The 22,695-nt window shown below is 54.3% G+C and overlaps 1 protein-coding gene across 1 annotated transcript; it reads left to right on the plus strand.

The window, feature by feature from the left end:
• The first annotated feature begins 1,714 nt into the window (after positions 1 to 1,714).
• Positions 1,715 to 6,999, plus strand: LOC119977897 (secreted frizzled-related protein 2-like). The gene is made up of 2 exons (XM_038819194.1): positions 1,715 to 1,934; positions 6,599 to 6,999. Exons 1-2 carry the CDS (start codon positions 1,772 to 1,774, stop codon positions 6,934 to 6,936), a joined length of 501 nt encoding a protein of 166 aa, XP_038675122.1. The 5' UTR covers positions 1,715 to 1,771; the 3' UTR covers positions 6,937 to 6,999.
• The last annotated feature ends 15,696 nt before the right edge of the window (positions 7,000 to 22,695 follow it).

Raw genomic sequence — 22,695 nt, forward strand, 5'->3', positions numbered from 1 at the left:
GTATGGGGGGGGGAGGGTGAGTGCTTCATTGGGATGGTGGGGGAAGACTGGGTCGTGTGGGGTAATGTCTATTTAATTATATATTCTCTTTTTACATTAGATTAATATTCACTCTAGTTTGTTTTGTTATTATGGTTACTACTGATTTATTCTGAAAAATTCTGCAAAACCTTAATAAAAATACTTTTTTTAAAAAGGACAATCAGCACAGGGACCTCAAGTACAAAAGTGAGGGGTGACATGTGACACAGTGGTTAGCACTGGGACTGCGGCGCTGAGGACCTGGGTTCGCCCTGGATCACTGTCCATGTGGAGTTTGCACATTCTCCCCGTGTCTGCGTGGGTTTCACCCCCACAACCCAAAGATGTGCAGGATAGGAGGATTGGTCACATTAAATTGCACCTTAATTGGAAAAAATAAAATAAAAATTGGGTACTTTAAATTTATTATTAAAAAGTACAAAAGACAGGCAGCACGGTGGCATAGTGGTTAGTATTGCTGCCTATGGCGCTGAGGACCCGGGTTCGAATCCCGGCCCTGGATCACTGTCCGTGTGGAGTTTGCACATTCTCCCCGTGTCTGCGTGGGTTTCCCCCCACAACCCAAAGATGTGCAGGGTAGGTGGATTGGCCACGCTAAATTTCCCCTTAATTGAAAAAAATAATTGGGTAATCTAAATCATTAAAATAAATTTTTTTTTTTAAAGTACAAAAGTGAGAAAGTTATGTTAAATCTTCATAAGACACCGGTCAGTTTCTGGCGGGTGAATGGTGTCCAATTCCTATTTAGGGAGGTGTTATAACCGGATCAGATCCTATTAGCTGGGGATAATTTGTTACCCTGAGACTCTTCGGGAATATGATCTCCCCCAATGACGGGAGCGAGGTAATCGTTAGCTTTGCAGCTGGATAAATAGAGCTGAGGGCCAGTGTGGTACCGGCTGGAGAGAGAACAAGTCGGGAACTACTGGTGCTGTGTAAATATTGTTGGAAATAAAAGTGGCTTTCTGTTTGACTCGATAAACTCGTGCTGGATTCTTCGTGGCCCTCGCAAAAGAAGGATGTGAAGGCTTTAGAGGTAGTGCACGAGTTGAATATTGCTGAAAAGAGAGACATTTTGTCAAAGCTTTTCACCTTACACTCAGCACGACAACACAAGAATGCCAAATTTCAAATTTCAGGAGAAAATGGTGCTGATCGGTTACCAAGTCAACTCTGATTGGCTGAGGCATTGCCATGGAGATTGTAATACAGAGCTATAGGCTTCCCACGTTCCTGGATAATTCATAAAAGGCGCAAGGCTTGAGCATATTCCTTTTGTTTGCAGAGAATGAGTCTCTGTGTATGAGTGTAAATGAGCCATGTTACATCTGAACTAATCTAAGTTGGCTGTTGGTGAAAGCACTCCGGATCATTCAGCAAGTGTTGCCAATAGCAGAATCACATCGAAGAGCAGCTATTTTGTTTTATGTTTTGCAAGTGAGGGCCGGTTGAGTACGGCCTGTACTCTGCGTTTTACCGACAACTAAGTGTGCTGTTTGATTGAATCAGTCAAGGTGGAAATGATAGTGGAGGTGGTGGAAGATGCAGGTTTGGGAGGTGATGCTGAAGAGGCCTTGGCAGTTGCTGCAATTGGCCCAGCCCTGTGCTCTTAACGGTCCACTGAAGTGGTCCAGTCCGTCCAAACCAGCTCCCAACAGCAGATGGATTTATCGTATCATTGGAATCACGCCTGATTAATGTAGGATGTGGAGTTCTCAGGTTGTGGTCAATGGGACCATGGCCCTGGATAGGGTGCTCAGTGCAGCGTTGGTATTTGAATCGGATTAACCTGCCATGCTTCTATATTTCAGAGCCAACAATCTGTCAGGCCTGTAAACCTGAGGGAGAAGCCGGGAGCAACATTCTCGAAGAATTCTGCAAAAATGACTTTGGTAAGATTCAGCTAAAGGGTTGAGGCCATTTGCCCCCAGCGAGGGAGGGTGGGTTTGATTAAACTATTTCAATCTGCATTCAGATAGCGCCGATAACATAGTAAAACATCCCAAGATGCTTCACAGGAGCGTGTTGAAACAAAAATTGCCACCGAGTGGAATGAGGGGGCATCAGGACAGGTGACCAAAAACCTGGTCAAAAAGACAACTCATACAGAGTGTCTTAAAGGAGGAGAGGGAGAGAGGTTTAGAGAGAGGGTCAGTACTGAGGGAGTGCCGCACTGTCAGAGGGTCAGTACTGAGGGAGTGCCGCACTGTCAGAGGGTCAGTACTGAGGGAGTGCTGCACTGTCAGAGGGTCAGTACTGAGGGAGTGCTGCACTGTCAGAGGGTCAGTACTGAGGGAGTGCCGCACTGTCAGAGGGTCAGTACTGAGGGAGTGCTGCACTGTCAGAGGGTCAGTACTGAGGGAGTGCTGCACTGTCAGAGGGTCAGTACTGAGGGAGTGCTGCACTGTCAGAGGGTCAGTACTGAGGGAGTGCCGCACTGTCAGAGGGTCAGTACTGAGGGAATGCTGCACTGTCAGAGGGTCAGTACTGAGGGAGTGCTGCATTGTCAGAGGGTCAGTACTGAGGGAGTGCTGCACTGTCAGAGGGTCAGTACTGAGGGAGAGCTGCACTGTCACAGGGTCAGTACTGAGGGAGTGCTGCACTGTCACAGGGTCAGTACTGAGGGAGTGCTGCACTGTCAGAGGGTCAGTACTGAGGGAGTGCTGCACTGTCAGAGGGTCAGTACTGAGGGAGTGCCGCACTGTCAGAGGGTCAGTACTGAGGTAGTGCTGCACTGTCAGAGGGTCAGTACTGAGGGAGTGCTGCACTGTCAGAGGGTCAGTACTGAGGGAGTGCTGCACTGTCAGAGGGTCAGTACTGAGGGAGTGCTGCACTGTCAGAGGGTCAGTACTGAGGGAGTGCCGCACTGTCAGAGGGTCAGTACTGAGGGAGTGCTGCACTGTCAGAGGGTCAGTACTGAGGGAGTGCCGCACTGTCAGAGGGTCAGTACTGAGGGAGTGCTGCACTGTCAGAGGGTCAGTACTGAGGGAGTGCCGCACTGTCAGAGGGTCAGTACTGAGGGAGTGCTGCAGTGTCAGAGGGTCAGTGCTGAGGGAGTGCTGCACTGTCAGAGGGTCAGTACTGAGGGAGTGCCGCACTGTCAGAGGGTCAGTACTGAGGGAATGCCTCACTGTCAGAGGGTCAGTACTGAGGGAGTGCCGCACTGTCAGAGGGTCAGTACTGAGGGAGTGCCGCACTGTCAGAGGGTCAGTACTGAGGGAGTGCCGCACTGTCAGAGGGTCAGTACTGAGGGAGTGCTGCACTGTCAGAGGGTCAGTACTGAGGGAGTGCCGCACTGTCAGAGGGTCAGTACTGAGGGAATGCTGCACTGTTAGAGGGTCAGTACTGAGGGAGTGCCGCACTGTCAGAGGGTCAGTACTGAGGGAGTGCTGCACTGTCAGAGGTCAGTACTGAGGGACTGCTGCACTGTCAGAGGGTCAGTACTGAGGGAGTGCCGCACTGTCAGAGGGTCAGTACTGAGGGAGTGCTGCACTGTCAGAGGGTCAGTACTGAGGGAGTGCCGCACTGTCAGAGGGTCAGTACTGAGGGAGTGCTGCACTGTCAGAGGGTCAGTACTGAGGGAGTGCTGCACTGTCAGAGGGTTAGTACTGAGGGAGTGCTGCACTGTCAGAGGGTCAGTACTGAGGGAGTGCCGCACTGTCAGAGGGTCAGTACTGAGGGAATGCTGCACTGTCAGAGGGTCAGTACTGAGGGAGTGCTGCATTGTCAGAGGGTCAGTACTGAGGGAGTGCTGCACTGTCAGAGGGTCAGTACTGAGGGAGAGCTGCACTGTCACAGGGTCAGTACTGAGGGAGTGCTGCACTGTCAGAGGGTCAGTACTGAGGGAGAGCTGCACTGTCAGAGGGTCAGTACTGAGGGAGTGCTGCACTGTCAGAGGGTCAGTACTGAGGGAATGCCTCACTGTCAGAGGGTCAGTACTGAGGGAATGCCTCACTGTCAGAGGGTCAGTACTGAGGGAATGCCTCACTGTCAGAGGGTCAGTACTGAGGGAATGCCTCACTGTCAGAGGGTCAGTACTGAGGGAGTGCCGCACTGTCAGAGGGTCAGTACTGAGGGAGTGCCGCACTGTCAGAGGGTCAGTACTGAGGGAGTGCTGCACTGTCAGAGGGTCAGTACTGAGGGAGTGCTGCACTGTCAGAGGGTCAGTACTGAGGGAGTGCCGCACTGTCAGAGGGTCAGTACTGAGGAGTGCTGCACTGTCAGAGGGTCAGTACTGAGGGAGTGCTGCACTGTCAGAGGGTCAGTACTGAGGGAGTGCTGCACTGTCAGAGGGTCAGTACTGAGGGAGTGCCGCACTGTCAGAGGGTCAGTACTGAGGGAATGCTGCACTGTCAGAGGGTCAGTACTGAGGGAGTGCTGCATTGTCAGAGGGTCAGTACTGAGGGAGTGCTGCACTGTCAGAGGGTCAGTACTGAGGGAGAGCTGCACTGTCACAGGGTCAGTACTGAGGGAGTGCTGCACTGTCACAGGGTCAGTACTGAGGGAGTGCTGCACTGTCAGAGGGTCAGTACTGAGGGAGTGCTGCACTGTCAGAGGGTCAGTACTGAGGGAGTGCCGCACTGTCAGAGGGTCAGTACTGAGGTAGTGCTGCACTGTCAGAGGGTCAGTACTGAGGGAGTGCTGCACTGTCAGAGGGTCAGTACTGAGGGAGTGCTGCACTGTCAGAGGGTCAGTACTGAGGGAGTGCTGCACTGTCAGAGGGTCAGTACTGAGGGAGTGCCGCACTGTCAGAGGGTCAGTACTGAGGGAGTGCTGCACTGTCAGAGGGTCAGTACTGAGGGAGTGCCGCACTGTCAGAGGGTCAGTACTGAGGGAGTGCTGCACTGTCAGAGGGTCAGTACTGAGGGAGTGCCGCACTGTCAGAGGGTCAGTACTGAGGGAGTGCTGCAGTGTCAGAGGGTCAGTGCTGAGGGAGTGCTGCACTGTCAGAGGGTCAGTACTGAGGGAGTGCCGCACTGTCAGAGGGTCAGTACTGAGGGAATGCCTCACTGTCAGAGGGTCAGTACTGAGGGAGTGCCGCACTGTCAGAGGGTCAGTACTGAGGGAGTGCCGCACTGTCAGAGGGTCAGTACTGAGGGAGTGCCGCACTGTCAGAGGGTCAGTACTGAGGGAGTGCTGCACTGTCAGAGGGTCAGTACTGAGGGAGTGCCGCACTGTCAGAGGGTCAGTACTGAGGGAATGCTGCACTGTTAGAGGGTCAGTACTGAGGGAGTGCCGCACTGTCAGAGGGTCAGTACTGAGGGAGTGCTGCACTGTCAGAGGGTCAGTACTGAGGGACTGCTGCACTGTCAGAGGGTCAGTACTGAGGGAGTGCCGCACTGTCAGAGGGTCAGTACTGAGGGAGTGCTGCACTGTCAGAGGGTCAGTACTGAGGGAGTGCCGCACTGTCAGAGGGTCAGTACTGAGGGAGTGCTGCACTGTCAGAGGGTCAGTACTGAGGGAGTGCTGCACTGTCAGAGGGTTAGTACTGAGGGAGTGCTGCACTGTCAGAGGGTCAGTACTGAGGGAGTGCCGCACTGTCAGAGGGTCAGTACTGAGGGAATGCTGCACTGTCAGAGGGTCAGTACTGAGGGAGTGCTGCATTGTCAGAGGGTCAGTACTGAGGGAGTGCTGCACTGTCAGAGGGTCAGTACTGAGGGAGAGCTGCACTGTCACAGGGTCAGTACTGAGGGAGTGCTGCACTGTCAGAGGGTCAGTACTGAGGGAGAGCTGCACTGTCAGAGGGTCAGTACTGAGGGAGCGCTGCACTGTCAGAGGGTCAGTACTGAGGGAATGCCTCACTGTCAGAGGGTCAGTACTGAGGGAATGCCTCACTGTCAGAGGGTCAGTACTGAGGGAATGCCTCACTGTCAGAGGGTCAGTACTGAGGGAATGCCTCACTGTCAGAGGGTCAGTACTGAGGGAGTGCCGCACTGTCAGAGGGTCAGTACTGAGGGAGTGCCGCACTGTCAGAGGGTCAGTACTGAGGGAGTGCTGCACTGTCAGAGGGTCAGTACTGAGGGAGTGCTGCACTGTCAGAGGGTCAGTACTGAGGGAGTGCTGCACTGTCAGAGGGTCAGTACTGAGGGAGTGCCGCACTGTCAGAGGGTCAGTACTGAGGGAGTGCTGCACTGTCAGAGGGTCAGAACTGAGGGAGTGCCGCACTGTCAGAGGGTCAGTACTGAGGGAGTGCTGCACTGTCAGAGGGTCAGTACTGAGGGAGTGCTGCACTGTCAGAGGGTCAGTACTGAGGGAGTGCCGCACTGTCAGAGGGTCAGTACTGAGGGAGTGCTGCACTGTCAGAGGGTCAGTACTGAGGGAGTGCTGCACTGTCAGAGGGTCAGTACTGAGGGAGTGCTCACTGTGAATATCTTCTCTCAGATTATATAGTAAATGAAGCTCTATCATCCCTGTTATTTGGATGTAAGTTAACCCGCTTCAAAAAATGCTGCGTTGATTGTGAATCACTTTGGAATTCTCTGAGATGATGAAAAATGTTACAGGAACTGTAATTGATTCTTTTCTCTCTTGTCTTTTTTCTGGGTGGCTCTCATAGCGCTGAAGATGAAAGTACAAGAAATGTCCTATGTGAATGGAGACGCCAAGATCATTGCTGACGGCCGGAGCAGGGTTATGTTTGGGTTAGAGGGTTGGGCTGTGAGTGGGGAGGTGAGGATGGAGCTGTGGTTAGCCGGAGGCTCTCACTGTGCCTGCGATAAGCTGAGGGACCTGACTTCATCCTACCTGGTAATGGGGAGGAAGCAGGAGGAGGGGAGGCTCCTGATCACCAGCGTGAGGCACTGGCGAGGAGGCAAGAGGGACTTCCGGAGGATGTCCAGAAACTTCAAGAGAGCTCGCTGCCAAAAGCTGGCCATGACAGGAGCTGATCAATAATCCACCTCACCAGCACCTCCCCCTGCCTGCCTGCCTCTCACCCCCTCCCCCTGCCTGCCTGCCTCTCACCCCCTCCCCCTGCCTGCCTGCCTCTCACCCCCTCCCCCTGCCTCTCACCCCCTCCCCCTGCCTGCCTGCCTCTATCCACCACCTCCCCCTGCCTCTCACCCCCTCCCCCTGCCTCTCACCACCTCCTCTGCCTCTCGCCCCCACCCCCTGCCTGCCTGCCTCTATCCACCACCTCCCCCTGCCTCTCACCCCCTCCCCCTGCCTCTCACCCCCTCCCCTGCCTGCCAGCCTCTCACCCCCTCCCCCTGCCTCTGACCACCTCCCCTACCTCACCCCCACCCCCTGCCTGCCTGCCTCTATCCACCACCTCCCCCTGCCTCTCACCACCTCCCCCTGCCTGCCTGCCTCTCACTTCCTCCCCCTGCCTGCCTGCCTCTATCCACCACATCCCCCTGCCTCTCACCACCTCCCCCGCCTGCCTGCCTCTCACCCCCTCCCCCTGCCTCTCACCCCCTCCCCCTGCCTCTCACCCCCTCCCCCTGCCTCTCACCCCCTCCACCTGCCTCTCACCCCCTCCCCCTGCCTCACCCCCTCCCCCTGCCTCACCCCCTCCCCTGCCTCACCCCCTCCCCCTACCACACCCCCTCCCCCTGCCTCTCACCCCCTCCCCCTGCCTGCCTGCCTCTTACCCCCTCCCCCGCCTCACCCCCACCCCCTGCCTCTCACCCCCTCCCCCTGCCTTTCACCACCACCTCCCCCTGCCTTTGACCTCCTCCCCCTGCCTGCCTGCTCCTCACCCCCTCCTCCTCCCCACCTGCTCCTCACCCCCTCCCCCTGCCCGCCTGCTCATCACCCCCTCCCCCTGCCTCTCACCCCCTCCCCCTGCCTTTCACTACCACCTCCCCCTGCCTTTGACCTCCTCCCCCTGCCTGCCTGCTCCTCACCCCCCTCCTCCTCCCACCTGCTCCTCACCCCCTCCCCCTGCCCGCCTGCTCATCACCCCCTCCCCCTGCCTTCCTGCCTCTATCCACCTCCTACCTGCCTGCGGGCTCCTCACTACCACCTCCCCCTGCCTGCCTGCCTCTGTTTCTGCCACTTTGATATCTAGTTGGTGTGGAACACTCCATGCTCTCCGATAAATGTGTTCCCCTCCTGCGGCTGCTCCACCAGAGGGATATACAAGCCTAGGAACAAGGAGCAGGCGTCGGCCATTCTGCCCCTCAAGCCTGTTCCACCATTTAATAAGATCATAGCTGATGTGATAGTAACCTCAAATCTGTATCCTGCCTCCCCCCGCCCCCCCCCCCCTCAATAACCTATCACCCCGTCGCTTACCAAGAATCTATCCACCTCTGCCTTAAAATATGCAAAGATTCTGCCTCCAGCACCTAGTCACAGCGCAGGTTATTTCCCCAAATAGCTTCATTAAGTTGGTTAATCATAATTTTGCTTTCACAAAACCATGTTGACTCTGCCTGAGCTTTATCAAAGTGTCCTGCTATAGCTTCTTTAATGATACCTCCCAACATTTTCGCTATGACAGACTCAGTGGCTTATAGTTTCTGGCTTTCTGCCTCCCTCCGTTTTTACTGTCTTCCAACAAAATGCGACCTTCCCCAAATCTTGGGAGTTTCGGAAAATTCAAACCAATGCATCAATTGTTGTACCAGACTCTTCTTTTAAAGATCCCAGAGTGACGTCCATCAGAACCCGGAACCTGTTTCGCCGGTAGCTCCAACAATTTACCCAGTGCCGCTTCTCTGGTGATTGTCATTCTCCAGAGCTCCTCCCTGCCTCACATTTCCTGATTTATAGCTGATTCTGGGGTGTTACTTTTATCCTCTCGAATGAGACTGTTGTAAAATACCTGTTCAATGCAACGGTGGTGCAGTGGTTAGCACTGCTGCCTCATGGCGCCAAGGACCCGGGTTCGATCCCGGCCCCGGGTCACTGTCCGTATGGAGTTTGTACATTCCGCCCCCCCCCCCCCCCCCCCCCCCCCGTGTCTGCGTGGGTCTCACTCCCACAAACCCAAAAAGATGTGCAGGGTGGGTGGGCTGGCCACGCTAAATTGCTCCTTAATTGGACAAAAAAGGAATTGGGGACTCTAAATTTATTTTTAAAATTTAACAATCACTTCCTTGTTTGCGATTACCAATTCTCCAAACTCGCGTTCTGTAGGACCAATGCTCACTTTCTCAACTCGTTTCTTTTTAAAATATTTATAAAAACTCTTCCTCACTGGTTTGTATAATATTTCTGGCTCGCTCGGCCTAGAATTCCTGACATGGAGCTATGGAGACCCGATAGCTTCGAACAAGACCGGAACATGTCCAGATGCTGCGCCAGACCCAGAGAACACCATTCGTACCTTTCATCTACTTTCGAGAAGAACCCACTCATTTGTGCTCTCATCAAATGTGCCCGATGAACCACTTTAAACTGAATCAGGCCAAGCCTCGCACACGAGGTGGAGTTTACTCTGTGTAGAGCCTCGCTCCACACCCCCAGGCCACCAGAATAGCCTTTGAATTGTATTTATTTATTTGTCAGCACTCACTATCCTTTCCTATCACAACATTTTCTTCATTTCCCGTAATGATAACTTTCTATTTTGCCCTGCTCTTTGATTGACCACATCTTTCTAAATTTGACCCCTTGCACTCACTACTTAGTTTAAAATCATCTCTACTTCCCCAGTTATGCATCGCACAAGAACACTGATACCAACGTTCCATATCCCACTTTCCCCCGTTTTAGTGCCAGTGCCCAGAATCCACTTCCCCCTTGCCAGTCATTGAGCCACGCATTCATCTCCCTAATCTGATTTGTACTGTGCCAATTTACACAGCACTTCAGCGCATAGTCCAGATCAACACTCTCAGTGAAGTGCTGAGGGGGTGCTGCACCGTCAGAGGGTCAGTACTGAGGGAGTTCTGCACTGTCAGAGGGTCAGTACTGAGGGAATGCTGCACTGTCAGAGGGTCAGTACTGAGGGAATGCTGCACTGTCAGAGGGTCAGTACTGAGGGAGTGCTGCACCGTCAGAGGGTCAGTACTGAGGGAGTTCTGCACTGTCAGAGGGTCAGTACTGAGGGAGTGCTGCACTGTCAGAGGGTCAGTACTGAGGGAGCGCTGCACTGTCAAAGGGTCAGTACTGAGGGAGTTCTGCACTGTCAGAGGGTCAGTACTGAGGGAGTGCTGCACTGTCAGAGGGTCAGTACTGAGGGAATGCTGCACTGTCAAAGGGTCAGTACTGAGGGAGTTCTGCACTGTCAGAGGGTCAGTATTGAGGGAGTGCCGCACTGTCAGAGGGTCAGTACTGAGGGAGTGCTGCACTGTCAGAGGTTCAGTACTGAGGGAATGCTGCACTGTCAGAGGGTCAGTACTGAGGGAGTGCCGCACTGTCAGAGGGTCAGTACCGAGGGAATGCCGCACTGTCAGAGGGTCAGTACTGAGGGAGTGCTGCACTGTCAGAGGGTCAGTACTGAGGGAGCCGCACTGTCAGAGGGTCAGTACTGAGGGAGTGCTGCACTGTCAGAGGGTCAGTACTGAGGGAGTGCTGCACTGTCAGAGGGTCAGTACTGAGGGAGTGCCGCACTGTCAGAGGGTCAGTACTGAGGGAGTGCCGCACTGTCAGAGGGTCAGTACTGAGGGAGTGCTGTACTGTCAGAGGGTCAGTACTGAGGGAGTGCCGCACTGTCAGAGGGTCAGTACTGAGGGAGTGCCGCACTGTCAGAGGGTCAGTACTGAGGGAGTGCCGCACTGTCAGAGGGTCAGTACTGAGGGAGTGCCGCACTGTCAGAGGGTCAGTACTGAGGGAGTGCTGCACTGTCAGAGGGTCAGTACTGAGGGAGTGCTGCACTGTCAGAGGGTCAGTACTGAGGGAGTGCTGCACTGTCAAAGGATCAGTACTGAGGGAGTGCTGCACTGTTAGAGGGTCAGTACTGAGGGAGTGCCGCACTGTCAGAGGGTCAGTACTGAGGGAGTGCCGCACTGTCAGAGGGTCAGTACTGAGGGAGTGCCGCTCTGTCAGAGGGTCAGTACTGAGGGAGTGCCGCACTGTCAGAGGGTCAGTACTGAGGGAGTGCCGCTCTGTCAGAGGGTCAGTACTGAGGGAGTGCCGCACTGTCAGAGGGTCAGTACTGAGGGAGTGCCGCACTGTCAGAGGGTCAGTACTGAGGGAGTGCCGCACTGTCAGAGGGTCAGTACTGAGGGAGTGCTGCACTGTCCGAGGGTCAGTACTGAGGGAGTGCCGCACTGTCAGAGCGATTTTCATTTTTTTCATTGGAGCTGTGAGGCAGCAGTGCTAACCACTGTGCCACCGTGCCGCCGTGTCTGGAGTAGGACTTAATTCGAGCCGGGATTCGAACCCGGGTCCTCAGTGCCGTGAGGCCGCAGTGCTAACCACTGCGCCACATGCCGCCCTTACACACACAGATTAATACACACTCACTCTCATTCACTCCACACAACACAGAGGCTAACACATCGACATGTGCAGAGATGAACACACACAGGCACAAACTAACACACACACATTAACGTGCACACATATACACACACTAACACACACAAACATACAGGCAGCCATTCGCTCTGTCACTCACACACACTGAGAGGGGTTGGGTCAGTTAAATCTCAGTTGAGACGAGCAGTTTGTTTCGGTTTCTCTGAATTGAGCGATTGTTTGGTGCTGTTAAACTGAGAGTCCAGTGGGACAACAGGGATTCTCACCAGAGAGTCTTCAGGCAACAGTATATCTATCATCTGAAATAAACGGCAAGATTGGATGATAAAGGCCGCTTCATATTTCCTGTTGTGATGTGGCACCATATGATTAATCAGCAAATATTGTAACATTATCGATTAAATGATTACTTAATTTCAGGTAAAAATAAACTTTCTCAAACCTGAGACTATGTTGCATGTTGTTTGCTACAGTCAGGGAAACATAAGTGTACATTACTTTTTCACATGCTTTAAGAAGTACCTGGGTGAGTACTTGGCACGTTCAGGGTGATGGGCCGAGTGCTGGCAAAGTGGGAGTGGGTGGGCAGGTCAGGGCCTTTCATGCGTTGGTGCAGACTCGATGGGCCGAAGGGCCTCCTCTGCACCATAGTATTCTGTGATTCTGATCAAAGGACACATGAAAAAAATGAAATGAAAATCGCTTATTGTCACGAGTAGGCTTCAATGAAGTTACTGTGAAAAGCCCCTAGTCGCCACATTCCGGCGCCTGTCCGGGGAGGCTGATACGGGAATCGAACCGTGCTGCTGGCCTGCTTTAAAAGCCAGCGATTTAGCCCAGTGAGCTAAACCAGCCCCTGTGGAGCATGAGGCTATTCTGTCCCTCGAGCCTGTGCTAGCTCTTTGAGAGAATCATTCAATTTGTCCCACTTGCTCTCTCTCTCCATTTTAATGAGGACACGGGGAGTCCACACTGAGTAAAAATAAGGACTGAGTTTTATTTACAAATGATATATATTTATATACTTCCCAGAAAACCCTAACCGTGTTCCTTTCTCTGGTCTGTGGCTGACTGGCCGACCTTATATACACTGGGTAATCGAGATACCCCTTCCCCTAGCAGGGGAGCTCACACTCCGCAAGGAGCAGGGGACCAGCATTCCCACCCCATAGGCCCCGTGTGGGCCCGCCCCAAAGTCTGAAGTCCCCGTCGAAGAGCGATGAGACGCAGGAGAAGAAGCAGGTGGAGAACGTCGGAGTCTCTTCAGCTCCAATAAGCCCTTGATGCACGATTCTGGGATTGACGCTTCTGGGATGTACACTTCGAAACAGGCTAGCCAATGTTCAAAGTCCTTTTTGGCGTTGTCTGCTTGCGGATGCAGCTGCAGGCGATCCGGCTTGAGGCGGAGGTCCATCTTCTGAAAACGCAGTGTAATAAATTGATGCACGATCATTTACACAAAGACGAGAGTTGGATGCAATCGAGGCTTTATTACACTAAGATGTGTGGCCTCCTACAGCAGCTGGTGAAATGGCTGCTGTATGGGGAGCACACATATTTATACTCCACCTACTGGGCGGTGCCAGCAGCAGGGAACTATCCCCGTACCTGTAGTACAGGGGCCTTAACCTACATTGACATCCTCTATATACAATATATACATCAGTGGTGACTATCACAGCCCTCACTGAGCTCATGCACCGGATCAGTTGCCGTATACCGCTCCGGTGAACACCATCTGTGACAGGAATGTATCTAAGAAGGTAGTACGTACATTCCCAACCGGAAACCATGGTTTAACCGGGAGATTCACTCCCTACTGAAGGCCAGGTCTGAGGCGTTCAAGACAGGCGACCCTAACCGATATAAGAAATCCAGGTGACCTCCGCAATGCCAAGAGACAATACCAGACTAAGCTAAAGTCACAGACTAACGACATGGACTCTCGTCGGTTGTGACAAGGCTTAAACAACATAATGGGCTACAAAGCAAAGCCGAGTAGAATCTCCGGCAGGAGTGCACCATCCCCGATGAACTCAATGCATTCGATGCTCGGTTCGAGCAGGAAACCATTAATCTGCTGTCAACTGCCCCAGCAGCCTCGGGTACACCCGTACCTACCATCACAGCCTCCCAAGTCAGATCGGCCTTCTTGAAACCAGACAGGTGGTTGATGTGAGGGTGCGGGAGCATTTTAGTGACAGCAGACCACAATATGGTGCAATTTAAGTTTTGGTATGGACAAATTGCAGAAAAAGGTCTTGGATTGGGGGGAGAGTGGATTTTGTAAAATAAGGCTCGATCTGGCCAAGGTAAATTGGAACACGTTACTGGTGGAGAGATCTGCAGAGGAGCAGTGGGGGGTGTTCAAAGAGGAAATGGGGGGGAGGGCATATTCCCTCTGTTGGAACCAACAATTCTACGGACACGTGCTTGTAGGATTAGAATAGCGGTTTTAATATACTTACAACAGAGCCAGCCTGTTAGCCGTTGAACTTTCGGTGAACTGGCTGGCTGACCCTGTGGCACGGATCTTTATACAGCACTCCAGGGGGAGGAGTCCTGGGCGGAGCCAAGGGAGGAGCCCAGTACAACTCTCGAGTACTCCCAGAGCTACTCACTCTGGTGGTCAGGTAGTGCAACTGCACGTACAATATTGATACATACAGATTATAATACCGTGTGAATCTCATTCACCACATTCACCCCCTGTGAAAAAAATCGAGTCCGGCGGGGGTGGTGGCTCACAGAGTTAGTCTGTCCGGTGGACGAATTGTTCGTTTCGATCTGCGGAGCACCGGGGTTGCGGTGGCTGGGTGGGTGTTGAGAGCTGGGGTACGATGGCAGACTCCAGGGCGGGTCCTCGTCCAAACTTCATACACCTCTGGCTCGACCGGAGACTGGGGGGGCGGGGGGCGGGCTGGTTCTGGCGCGTGGACCCGGTGGGGTGAGCTTGCGGAATCGGGGGCGCGAGGGGGCGGCAGCATAGGGAACGGGGTAAGGGGTTCCTCAGTGGGGGTAGGGGGGGACTGGATCCAGCGGGTGCCAGGTCCCGAAGGGATACTGTGTCCTGGCGACCGTCCGGGAACTCCACGAATGCGTACTGGGGGTTGGAATGGAGGAGGTGCACCTTTTCAACAAGGGGGTCGGTTTTGTGCCCCCTGACGTGCTTCCTCAGGAGGACCGGGCCTGGTGTCCTCAGCCACGCCGGAAGTGAGACTCCCGTGGTAGTGCCCCTAGAAAAAATGAAGAGCCGCTCGTGAGGGGTTTGATTTGTAGCTGTACAGAGGAGGGATCAGATTGCGTGGAGCGCATCTGGAGGACTTCTTGCCATTGGGAGACTTGGAGCTTTCTAGACCGGAGGGTCAGTAGGACGGTCTTCCAGACCGTCGCGTTCTCCCTCTCCACCTGCCCGTTCCTCCTGGGGTTAGATGCCTTGTCGAGCAGGTACTGATGCAGCTCGTCGCTCATAAAGGACGAACCCCGGTCACTGTGCACGTATCTGGGGAAACCAAACAGGGTGAAGACACAATGCAGGGCCCTAATGACTGTGTGGGAGGTCATATTGGGGCATGGAATGCCAAAAGGGAATCAGGAGAACTCATCGATGATGTTGAGAAATAATGTTCTTGTTAGTTGAGGGGAGTGGCCCTTTGAAATCGATCGCAAGGCGTTCAAAGGGCCTAGAAGCCTTGACCAGGTGGGCCCTGTCTGGTCTATAGAAGTGCGGTTTGCACTCCGCACAGATCGGGCAGTCCCTGATGACCGCTTTGACCTCCTCGTTGGAGAAAGGCAGGTTTCGGGCTCTGATGTAGTGGGTGGGCCGGGTGACCGCTGGATGGCAGAGGTCCACGTGGATGGCTTTCAGACGGCTGATCTGCGCGCTGGCGCATGTCCCGCGGGATAGGGCATCCGAGGGCTCGTTGAGCTTCCCCGGTCGATATGTAATATCATAACTATAGGTGGAGAGTTCGAACCTCCACCGAAGGATTTTATCATTTTTTATTTTGCCGCTTTGCGAGTTGTCAAACATAAAGGTGGTAGTGCCTCCAGTGACGAACAGCCTCCACGATGGCTTGTGCTTCCTTCTCGACGGAGGAGTGTCGGAGTTCTGAAGCGGAGAGGGTACGGGAGAAAAATGCGACTGGTCTCCCTGCCTGATTTAAAGTGGCTGCTAGAGCGACCTCTGAGGCATCGCTCTCAACCTGAAATGGAGTGGATTCATCCATCGCCCACATGGCTGCTTTGGCGATGTCGTCCCTGATGCAGCTGAAGGCTTGGCGCGCCTCAGCTGACAGGGGAAATAGTGTGGCCTTAAAGAGTGGGCGGGCTTTGTCCGCATATTGGGGGACCCACTGGGCGTAGTATGAAAAGAACCCCAAGCACCGTTTGAGGGCCTTGGGGCCATGGGGGAGGGGGAGTTCTAAGGTCCGGTCCGGGTCTGGGCCCAGGACTCCGTTCTCCACGACGTAGCCGAGGATGGCCAGTCTGTTTGTGCGGAAAACGCATTTCTCCTTGTTATAAGTGAGGTTTAAATTCTGTTCCGTCTGGAGAAACAGTGGAGGTTGTGCGTCGTGGTCCTGCTGGTCATAGCCGCAGATGGTGACATTGTCCAGATATGGAAACGTGGCCCGCAGCCCGTACTGGTCCACCATTCGGTCCATTGCTCGTTGGAACACCGAAACCCCGTTAGTGACGCTGAAGGGAACCCGGAGGAAATGGAAGAGGCGGCCATTGGCCTCGAACGCCGTGTAGTGGCGGTCCTCCGGGCGGATTGGGAGCTGGTGGTATGCAGACTTCAGATCCACCGTGGAAAATACCCGATATTGGGCGATCTGGTTTACCATGTCTGCGATTCTGGGGAGGGGATACACGTCTAGGAGCGTAAAGCGATTTATGGTCTGGCTATAGTCGACGACCATTCAAATTTTTCCCCGGTCTTGACGACCACCACCTGAGCTCTCCAGGGGCTATTACTGGCCTCTATGATCCCCTCACTGAGCAGCCGTCGGACCTCCGATCGGATAAAGACCCTATCCTGCAGGCTGTACCGCCTGCTGCGAGTAGCTACTGGCTTGCAATCTGGAGTGAGATTGGCGAAGAAAAGGAGGGTGTGGGGGGGGGGGGGGCAATGCGCAGTGTGGCTAGGCTGCAGATAGTGAGTGGGGGCAGGGGCCCGCTGAAGCTGAGGGTGAGGCTCTTGAGGTTGCACTGGAAATCCAGGCCTAATAAGAGTGGCGCGCAGAGGTCGGGCAGGACATAAAGTTTAAATTTTGAATAACTAGCGCCTCGAATTGTGAGCGTAGCGACGGTGCGTCCTTGGATTTGGACTGAGTGGGAGCCTGAAGCGAGGGCGATAGTTTGGCTCACAGGAAAAATAGGAAGCGAACAGCATCTTACCAGCTCTGGATGTATAAAGCTCTCGGTGCTCCCGGAGTCAAAGAGGCATGGCGTGCTGTACCCGTTGATCTGGACCTCCGCCATCGAACTTCGTAGGTGCTTGGGGCGGGATTGATCTAGGGTGACCGCGTTGAGTGCGGGCCGCGTGATGGTGCCCGGGGAAGTCGTAGTCTTCAGATGAGCTTTCTGAGCAAGCCGATGCAGATGGGGCCCATGGATCGCACGTGGTAAGCGGCGAGGAAGATGGCGGCCCCCATGAGTCGCTCATGGCCGGCCGCATGGTGGGGGTTTGCAAGATGGCGGCCCCCATGGATCGCACGTGGGCCGCAGCGTTTCGGGCCCCGTGGGCCCGCTGGTGTTGGGAGCGATTTGTTTTCTCTACTGGGGAGTTAGAAACTGGGGGCCCTTTTCGCGAGGCACACTCTGGCATAGTGGCCTTTCTTCCCGCAGCTGCTGCAGGTCGCGGATCGGGCTGGCAGTGCTGCCGGCGGGTGCTGGCTTTGGCCACAAAAATGGCAGGCTGGGGCAGCTGAGTAGCTGCTGGAGCAGCAGAGTAACTGGCTGGGGCAGCAGAGTAACTGGCTGGGGCAGCTGAGTAGTTGGCTGGGGCAGCTGAGTAGTTGGCTGGGGCAGCTGAGTAGTTGGCTGGGGCAGCAGAGTAGTTGGCTGGGGCAGCCGAGTAGCTGGCTGGGGCAGCAGAGTAACTGGCTGGGGCAGCTGAGTAGTTGGCTGGGGCAGCAGAGTAACTGGCTGGGGCAGCAGAGTAACTGGCTGGGGCAGCAGAGTAACTGGCTGGAGCAGCCGAGTAGCTGGCTGGGGCAGCAGAGTAACTGGCTGGAGCAGCAGAGTAGCTGGCTGGGGCAGCAGAGTAACTGGCTGGGGCAGCAGAGTAACTGGCTGGGGCAGCAGAGTAACTGGCTGGGGCAGCCGAGTAGCTGGCTGGGGCAGCAGAGTAACTGGCTGGGGCAGCAGAGTAGCTGGCTGGGGCAGCAGAGTAACTGGCTGGGGCAGCAGAGTAACTGGCTGGGGCAGCCGAGTAGCTGGCTGGGGCAGCAGAGTAACTGGCTGGGGCAGCTGAGTAGCTGGCTGGGGCAGCTGAATAGTTGGCTGGGGCAGCTGAGTAGCTGGCTGGGGCAGCAGAGTAACTGGCTGGGGCAGCAGAGTAACTGGCTGGGGCAGCAGAGTAACTGGCTGGGGCAGCTGAGTAGCTGGCTGGGGCAGCAGAGTAACTGGCTGGGGCAGCAGAGTAACTGGCTGGGGCAGCAGAGTAACTGGCTGGGGCAGCAGAGTAACTGGCTGGGGCAGCCGAGTAGCTGGCTGGGCAGCAGAGTAACTGGCTGGGGCAGCAGAGTAACTGGCTGGGGCAGCTGAATAGTTGGCTGGGCAGCTGAGTAGCTGGCTGGGGCAGCTGAGTAGCTGCTGGGGCAGCAGAGTACTGGCTGGGGCAGCTGAGTAGCTGGCTGGGGCAGCAGAGTAACTGGCTGGGGCAGCAGAGTAACTGGCTGGGGCAGCCGAGTAGCTGGCTGGGGCAGCAGAGTAACTGGCTGGGGCAGCAGAGTACTGGCTGGGGCAGCTGAGTAGCTGGCTGGGGCAGCTGAATAGTTGGCTGGGGCAGCTGAGTAGCTGGCTGGGGCAGCAGAGTAACTGGCTGGGGCAGCAGAGTAACTGGCTGGGGCAGCAGAGTAACTGGCTGGGGCAGCTGAGTAGCTGGCTGGGGCAGCTGAATAGTTGGCTGGGGGCAGCTGAGTAGCTGGCTGGGGCAGCTGAGTAGTTGGCTGGGGCAGCAGAGTAACTGGCTGGGGCAGCTGAGTAGCTGGCTGGGGCAGCAGAGTAGCTGGCTGGGGCAGCAGAGTAACTGGCTGGGGCAGTAGAGTAGCTGGCTGGGGCAGCAGAGTAACTGGCTGGAGCAGCAGAGTAACTGGCTGGGGCAGCAGAGTAACTGGCTGGGGCAGCAGAGTAGCTGGCTGGGGCAGCAGAGTAACTGGCTGGGGCAGCAGAGTAGCTGGCTGGGGCAGCTGAGTAGCTGGCTGGGGCAGCAGAGTAACTGGCTTTGGCAGCACGGTAGCTGGGGGGCCGTGCGGCACAGGCTTGGGGGGACTGTTGGTCGGGGGTCCACGATGAGGTCGCGGGGTCCGCGGGAAACGAGGTGAGGCTGCGGAAGGAGACTTCCATAGTGGTAGCAGCCTCCACAGTAGTGTCTAAGTCCTGGGCCCCCTTTTCTAGCAGTCTTTGGCGCACATAGTTAGATCTAAGGCCCGCTACAAAAATGTCCCGCACAGCAAGCTCCCTATGTTCAGCCGCGGCAACGGCCTGATAATTACAGTCATTGGAAAGATTGTTCAATTCCCTTACAAACTCGGCTAGCGTTTCTGTGGGCCGCTAACGACGAGTCGTAAACACGTGGCGTGCATAAACCCCGTTAATGGGCCTAACGTACATTTTGTCCAATATTGCCAGCGCTGCGGTGTAAGAACCGGCCGATTTAGCTGTGTGGAGATTCTGTGGCTTACCCTCACGTGCAGTAGGCTGAGTTTTTGTTCCTCCGTTGTCCGGCGGTGCTGGCTTCCGTGAGGTAGGCCTTAAAACATCTCAGCCAGTGGGAAAAAATTTCCTTAGCCTCTGCATCCTGCGGGTCGAGTTCTAGGCGTCCTGGCTTGAGGGCTGCTTCCATGATTTACTTTGACCGTTTCGTAAGTATATTAAATTGTTGGAACCAACAATTCTACGGACACGTGCTTGTAGGATTAGAATAGCGGTTTTAATATACTTACAACAGAGCCAGCCTGTTCGCCGTTGAACTTTTGGTGAATTGGCCGGCTGACCCTGTGGCACGGATCTTTATACAGCAGCTCCAGGGGGAGGAGTCCTGGGCGGAGCCAAGGGAGGAGCACAGTACAAACTCTCGAGTACTCCAGAGCTACTCCCCCTGGTGGTAGGTAGTGCAACTGCACTTACAATATTGATACATATATATACAGATTATAATACCGTGTGAATCTCATTCACCACACCCTCTCGGGAATAGGAAGGAGTAACAAGCCCAGGGAACCATGGATGACCAAGACATTCAGATACAATGAGAAGGAAGAGAGAGGCTTTCAATAAGTACAAAGGAGCAAATCAACAGGGGTATTAGTGGAATACTGATAGTGCAGGATGGAGCTAAGGAATCAATTAGGAGAGCCAAGAGGGGATATGGGAACTCTCTAGCTAGTAAAGGAGGGAAAATCATAAGATATTCTATTGATTATACTCAAGTGTATCATGGGAAGAGGATAACTAGGAAGAGTAGGGCCCATTAGGGGCCAAGGGGTGAATCTGTGGGTGGAGCCAGGGGACATTGGTAGGGTGTTGATCCGAACACTTCACATCTGTCTTCACCCAAGAGAATGAGGAGGCAGATATGGAACTCGGGCAGAGACTGTGAGGACATTGAGCAAGTTGTCATAGGGAGGGACAAGGTATCGGAGGTGTTGGTGGGCTTATAAGTGGAGAAATCTCCAGGTCCGGATGAATTGTGTCCCAGGTTGCTGCAGGAGGCGAGGGGGGAGACACCAGGGGCCTTGATCCAAATGTTCAATTCTTTTCTGGCCACGGGAGGCTGCCAGAGAACTGGAGAACCGCGAACGTGGTCCCACTATTTAAGAAAGGCTATAGCAGGGGTGGGCAAACTACGGCCCGCGGGCCGCATGCGGCCCGCCAAAGGTATTTCTGCGGCCCCACCAAGTCATTAAAAAAAAAACCAAAAAAAAATTTGTTTTTTTTAAATTTTTTTTTTTTTTTTTTAATTTTTTTTAAGGTTAATGCGGGGGGGCTGTTGGGTTACTTACTGGTATAGGGTGGATACGTTGACTTGAGTAGGTGATCATTGCTTGGCACAACGTCGAGGGCCGAAGGGCCTGTTCTGTGCTGTTCTATGTTCTATATGAGGCGCCAGAATCATAACCGGGGTGAAGTAATTATTTTACTTAATATACTATGCGGCCCTTTGTGAATTGTGAATTTCTGAATGTGGCCCTTGCACGGAAAAGTTTGCCCACCCCTGGGCTATAGGGATAAGCCTGGGAACGACAGGCCAGTGAGTCTCAGTTCATAGGGAAACTAATGGGGAAAATTCTGAGAGGAGAGAATCTATATCCACTTGGAGAGGCAAAGTTTGATCAGCGATAGTTTGATCAGGAATAGTCAGCATTGTAGCCATCTGGGACGGCCACTTTTCAGTATATAAAATGGCCACTCGCAGAGCCTATAGGGAAAATGGACAATGCAAAGCAGACAAGCAGGCACAGAGCCTGAATGTATATTTGGAAGTCAGACTGCAGACGGAACCGAAACTCTGGGTCGATTTACATATTGATGGCCCATCTCCGGGAAACAAAGAACGAGTACTCAGGTAGCCGATACTGTCCCAGACAGTCCGGCGCCACTACCCCAGCAAGAAGATACAAACAAAGCAAAGCCAATGGCCATTTAGGACACACCCAGCCATCAAGGTTTGGTGAATGTAACATGGTAATTCACACTGTATCTTTGTAAGCGCAGTAGCGTTATCCGACCACTAGGGGGAGTAGCTCTGGGAATGCTCTGGAACTTGTACAGGGCTCCACCCTTGGCTCCGCCCACAACTCCTCCCCCTTGTGCTGCTGTATAAATACCCTTGTCCAGAGTCAGCCTGCAGTTCACCAAGAGTTCATCAACGGGTAACAGTAGTAAGTAGATTAAAGCCTATATTCATATTCATCGCTGCAACATTGAGGGCCGAAGGGCCTGTACTGCGCTGTATCGTTCTATATCGGAAAACATGTGTCTGGTGAATTGATGGTTCCATCAATTAATCTACTTAAGAACAGTCAAGATCGATCATGGAATCGGCACTCAAGCCTGGACGCCTGGAACTCGACCCGCAGGATGCAGAGGCAAAAGAAATATTCTCCCACTGGTTGCGGTGCTTCAAGGTCTACCTGGCCGAAGCCAGCACAGCCGAAACAACAGAGGAACAGAAGCACGTGAGGGTGAGCCACAGAATCTCTACGCAACTAAACTCGGCCGGTTCATATACTGCAGCGCTAGTGGTACTCGATAAGATAAATGTAAGGCGCATTAACGAAGATTACGCTTGCCATGTGTTCACGACTCGCCGCCAGCGGCCTACAGAATCACTCGCCGAATTTCTAAGGGAACTCAATAATTTGTCCAATGACTGTAATTACCAAGCGGTTACCGCGGCTGAACACAGGAACTTGCGGTACGCGATGTTTTTGTAGCGGGCCTCAGGTCTAACTATGTGCGCCAACGGCTGCTGGAAAAGGGGGCCCAAGACTTAGAAACGACTGTGGAAGCTGCTACCACGATGGAGGTCTCCTTCCGCAGCATTAACTCGTTCCCTGCGGACCCCGCGACCCAATCCTGGGCCCCCGACCAGTGACTCCCCCCGGCCTGTGCTACGCGGCCGCCCAGCCACCATGCTGCCCCAGCCAGCCACTATGCTGCCCCAGCCAGCCACTATGCTGCTCCAGCCAGCCACTATGCTGCCCCAGCCAGCCACCATGCTGCTCCAGCCATCCACTATGCTGCTCCAGCCAGCCACTATGCTGCCCAGCCAGCCACCATGCTGCCCCAGCCAGCCACTATGCTGCCCCAGCCAGCCACTATGCTGCTCCAGCCAGCCACTATGCTGCTCCAGCCAGCCACTATGCTGCTCCAGCCAGCCACTATGCTGCCCCAGCCAGCCACTATGCTGCTCCAGCCAGCCACCATGCTGCTCCAGCCACTATGCTGCTCCAGCCAGCCACTATGCTGCCCCAGCCACTATGCTGCTCCTGCCAGCCACTATGCTGCCCCAGCCACTATGCTGCTCCAGCCAGCCACCATGCTGCTCCA

The sequence above is a fragment of the Scyliorhinus canicula genome, chromosome 14, assembly GCF_902713615.1.
Source record: "Scyliorhinus canicula chromosome 14, sScyCan1.1, whole genome shotgun sequence".
Taxonomy (NCBI): domain Eukaryota; kingdom Metazoa; phylum Chordata; class Chondrichthyes; order Carcharhiniformes; family Scyliorhinidae; genus Scyliorhinus; species Scyliorhinus canicula.

Bases quoted from the DNA above. Each gene is read 5' to 3' on its own strand.
- LOC119977897 (XM_038819194.1), top strand. From the start codon at position 1,772: ATGGGACCATGGCCCTGGATAGGGTGCTCAGTGCAGCGTTGGTATTTG. The intron at 1,935-6,598 runs GTAAGATTCAGC...TGGCTCTCATAG, and splicing joins ATTCTGCAAAAATGACTTTG to CGCTGAAGATGAAAGTACAA.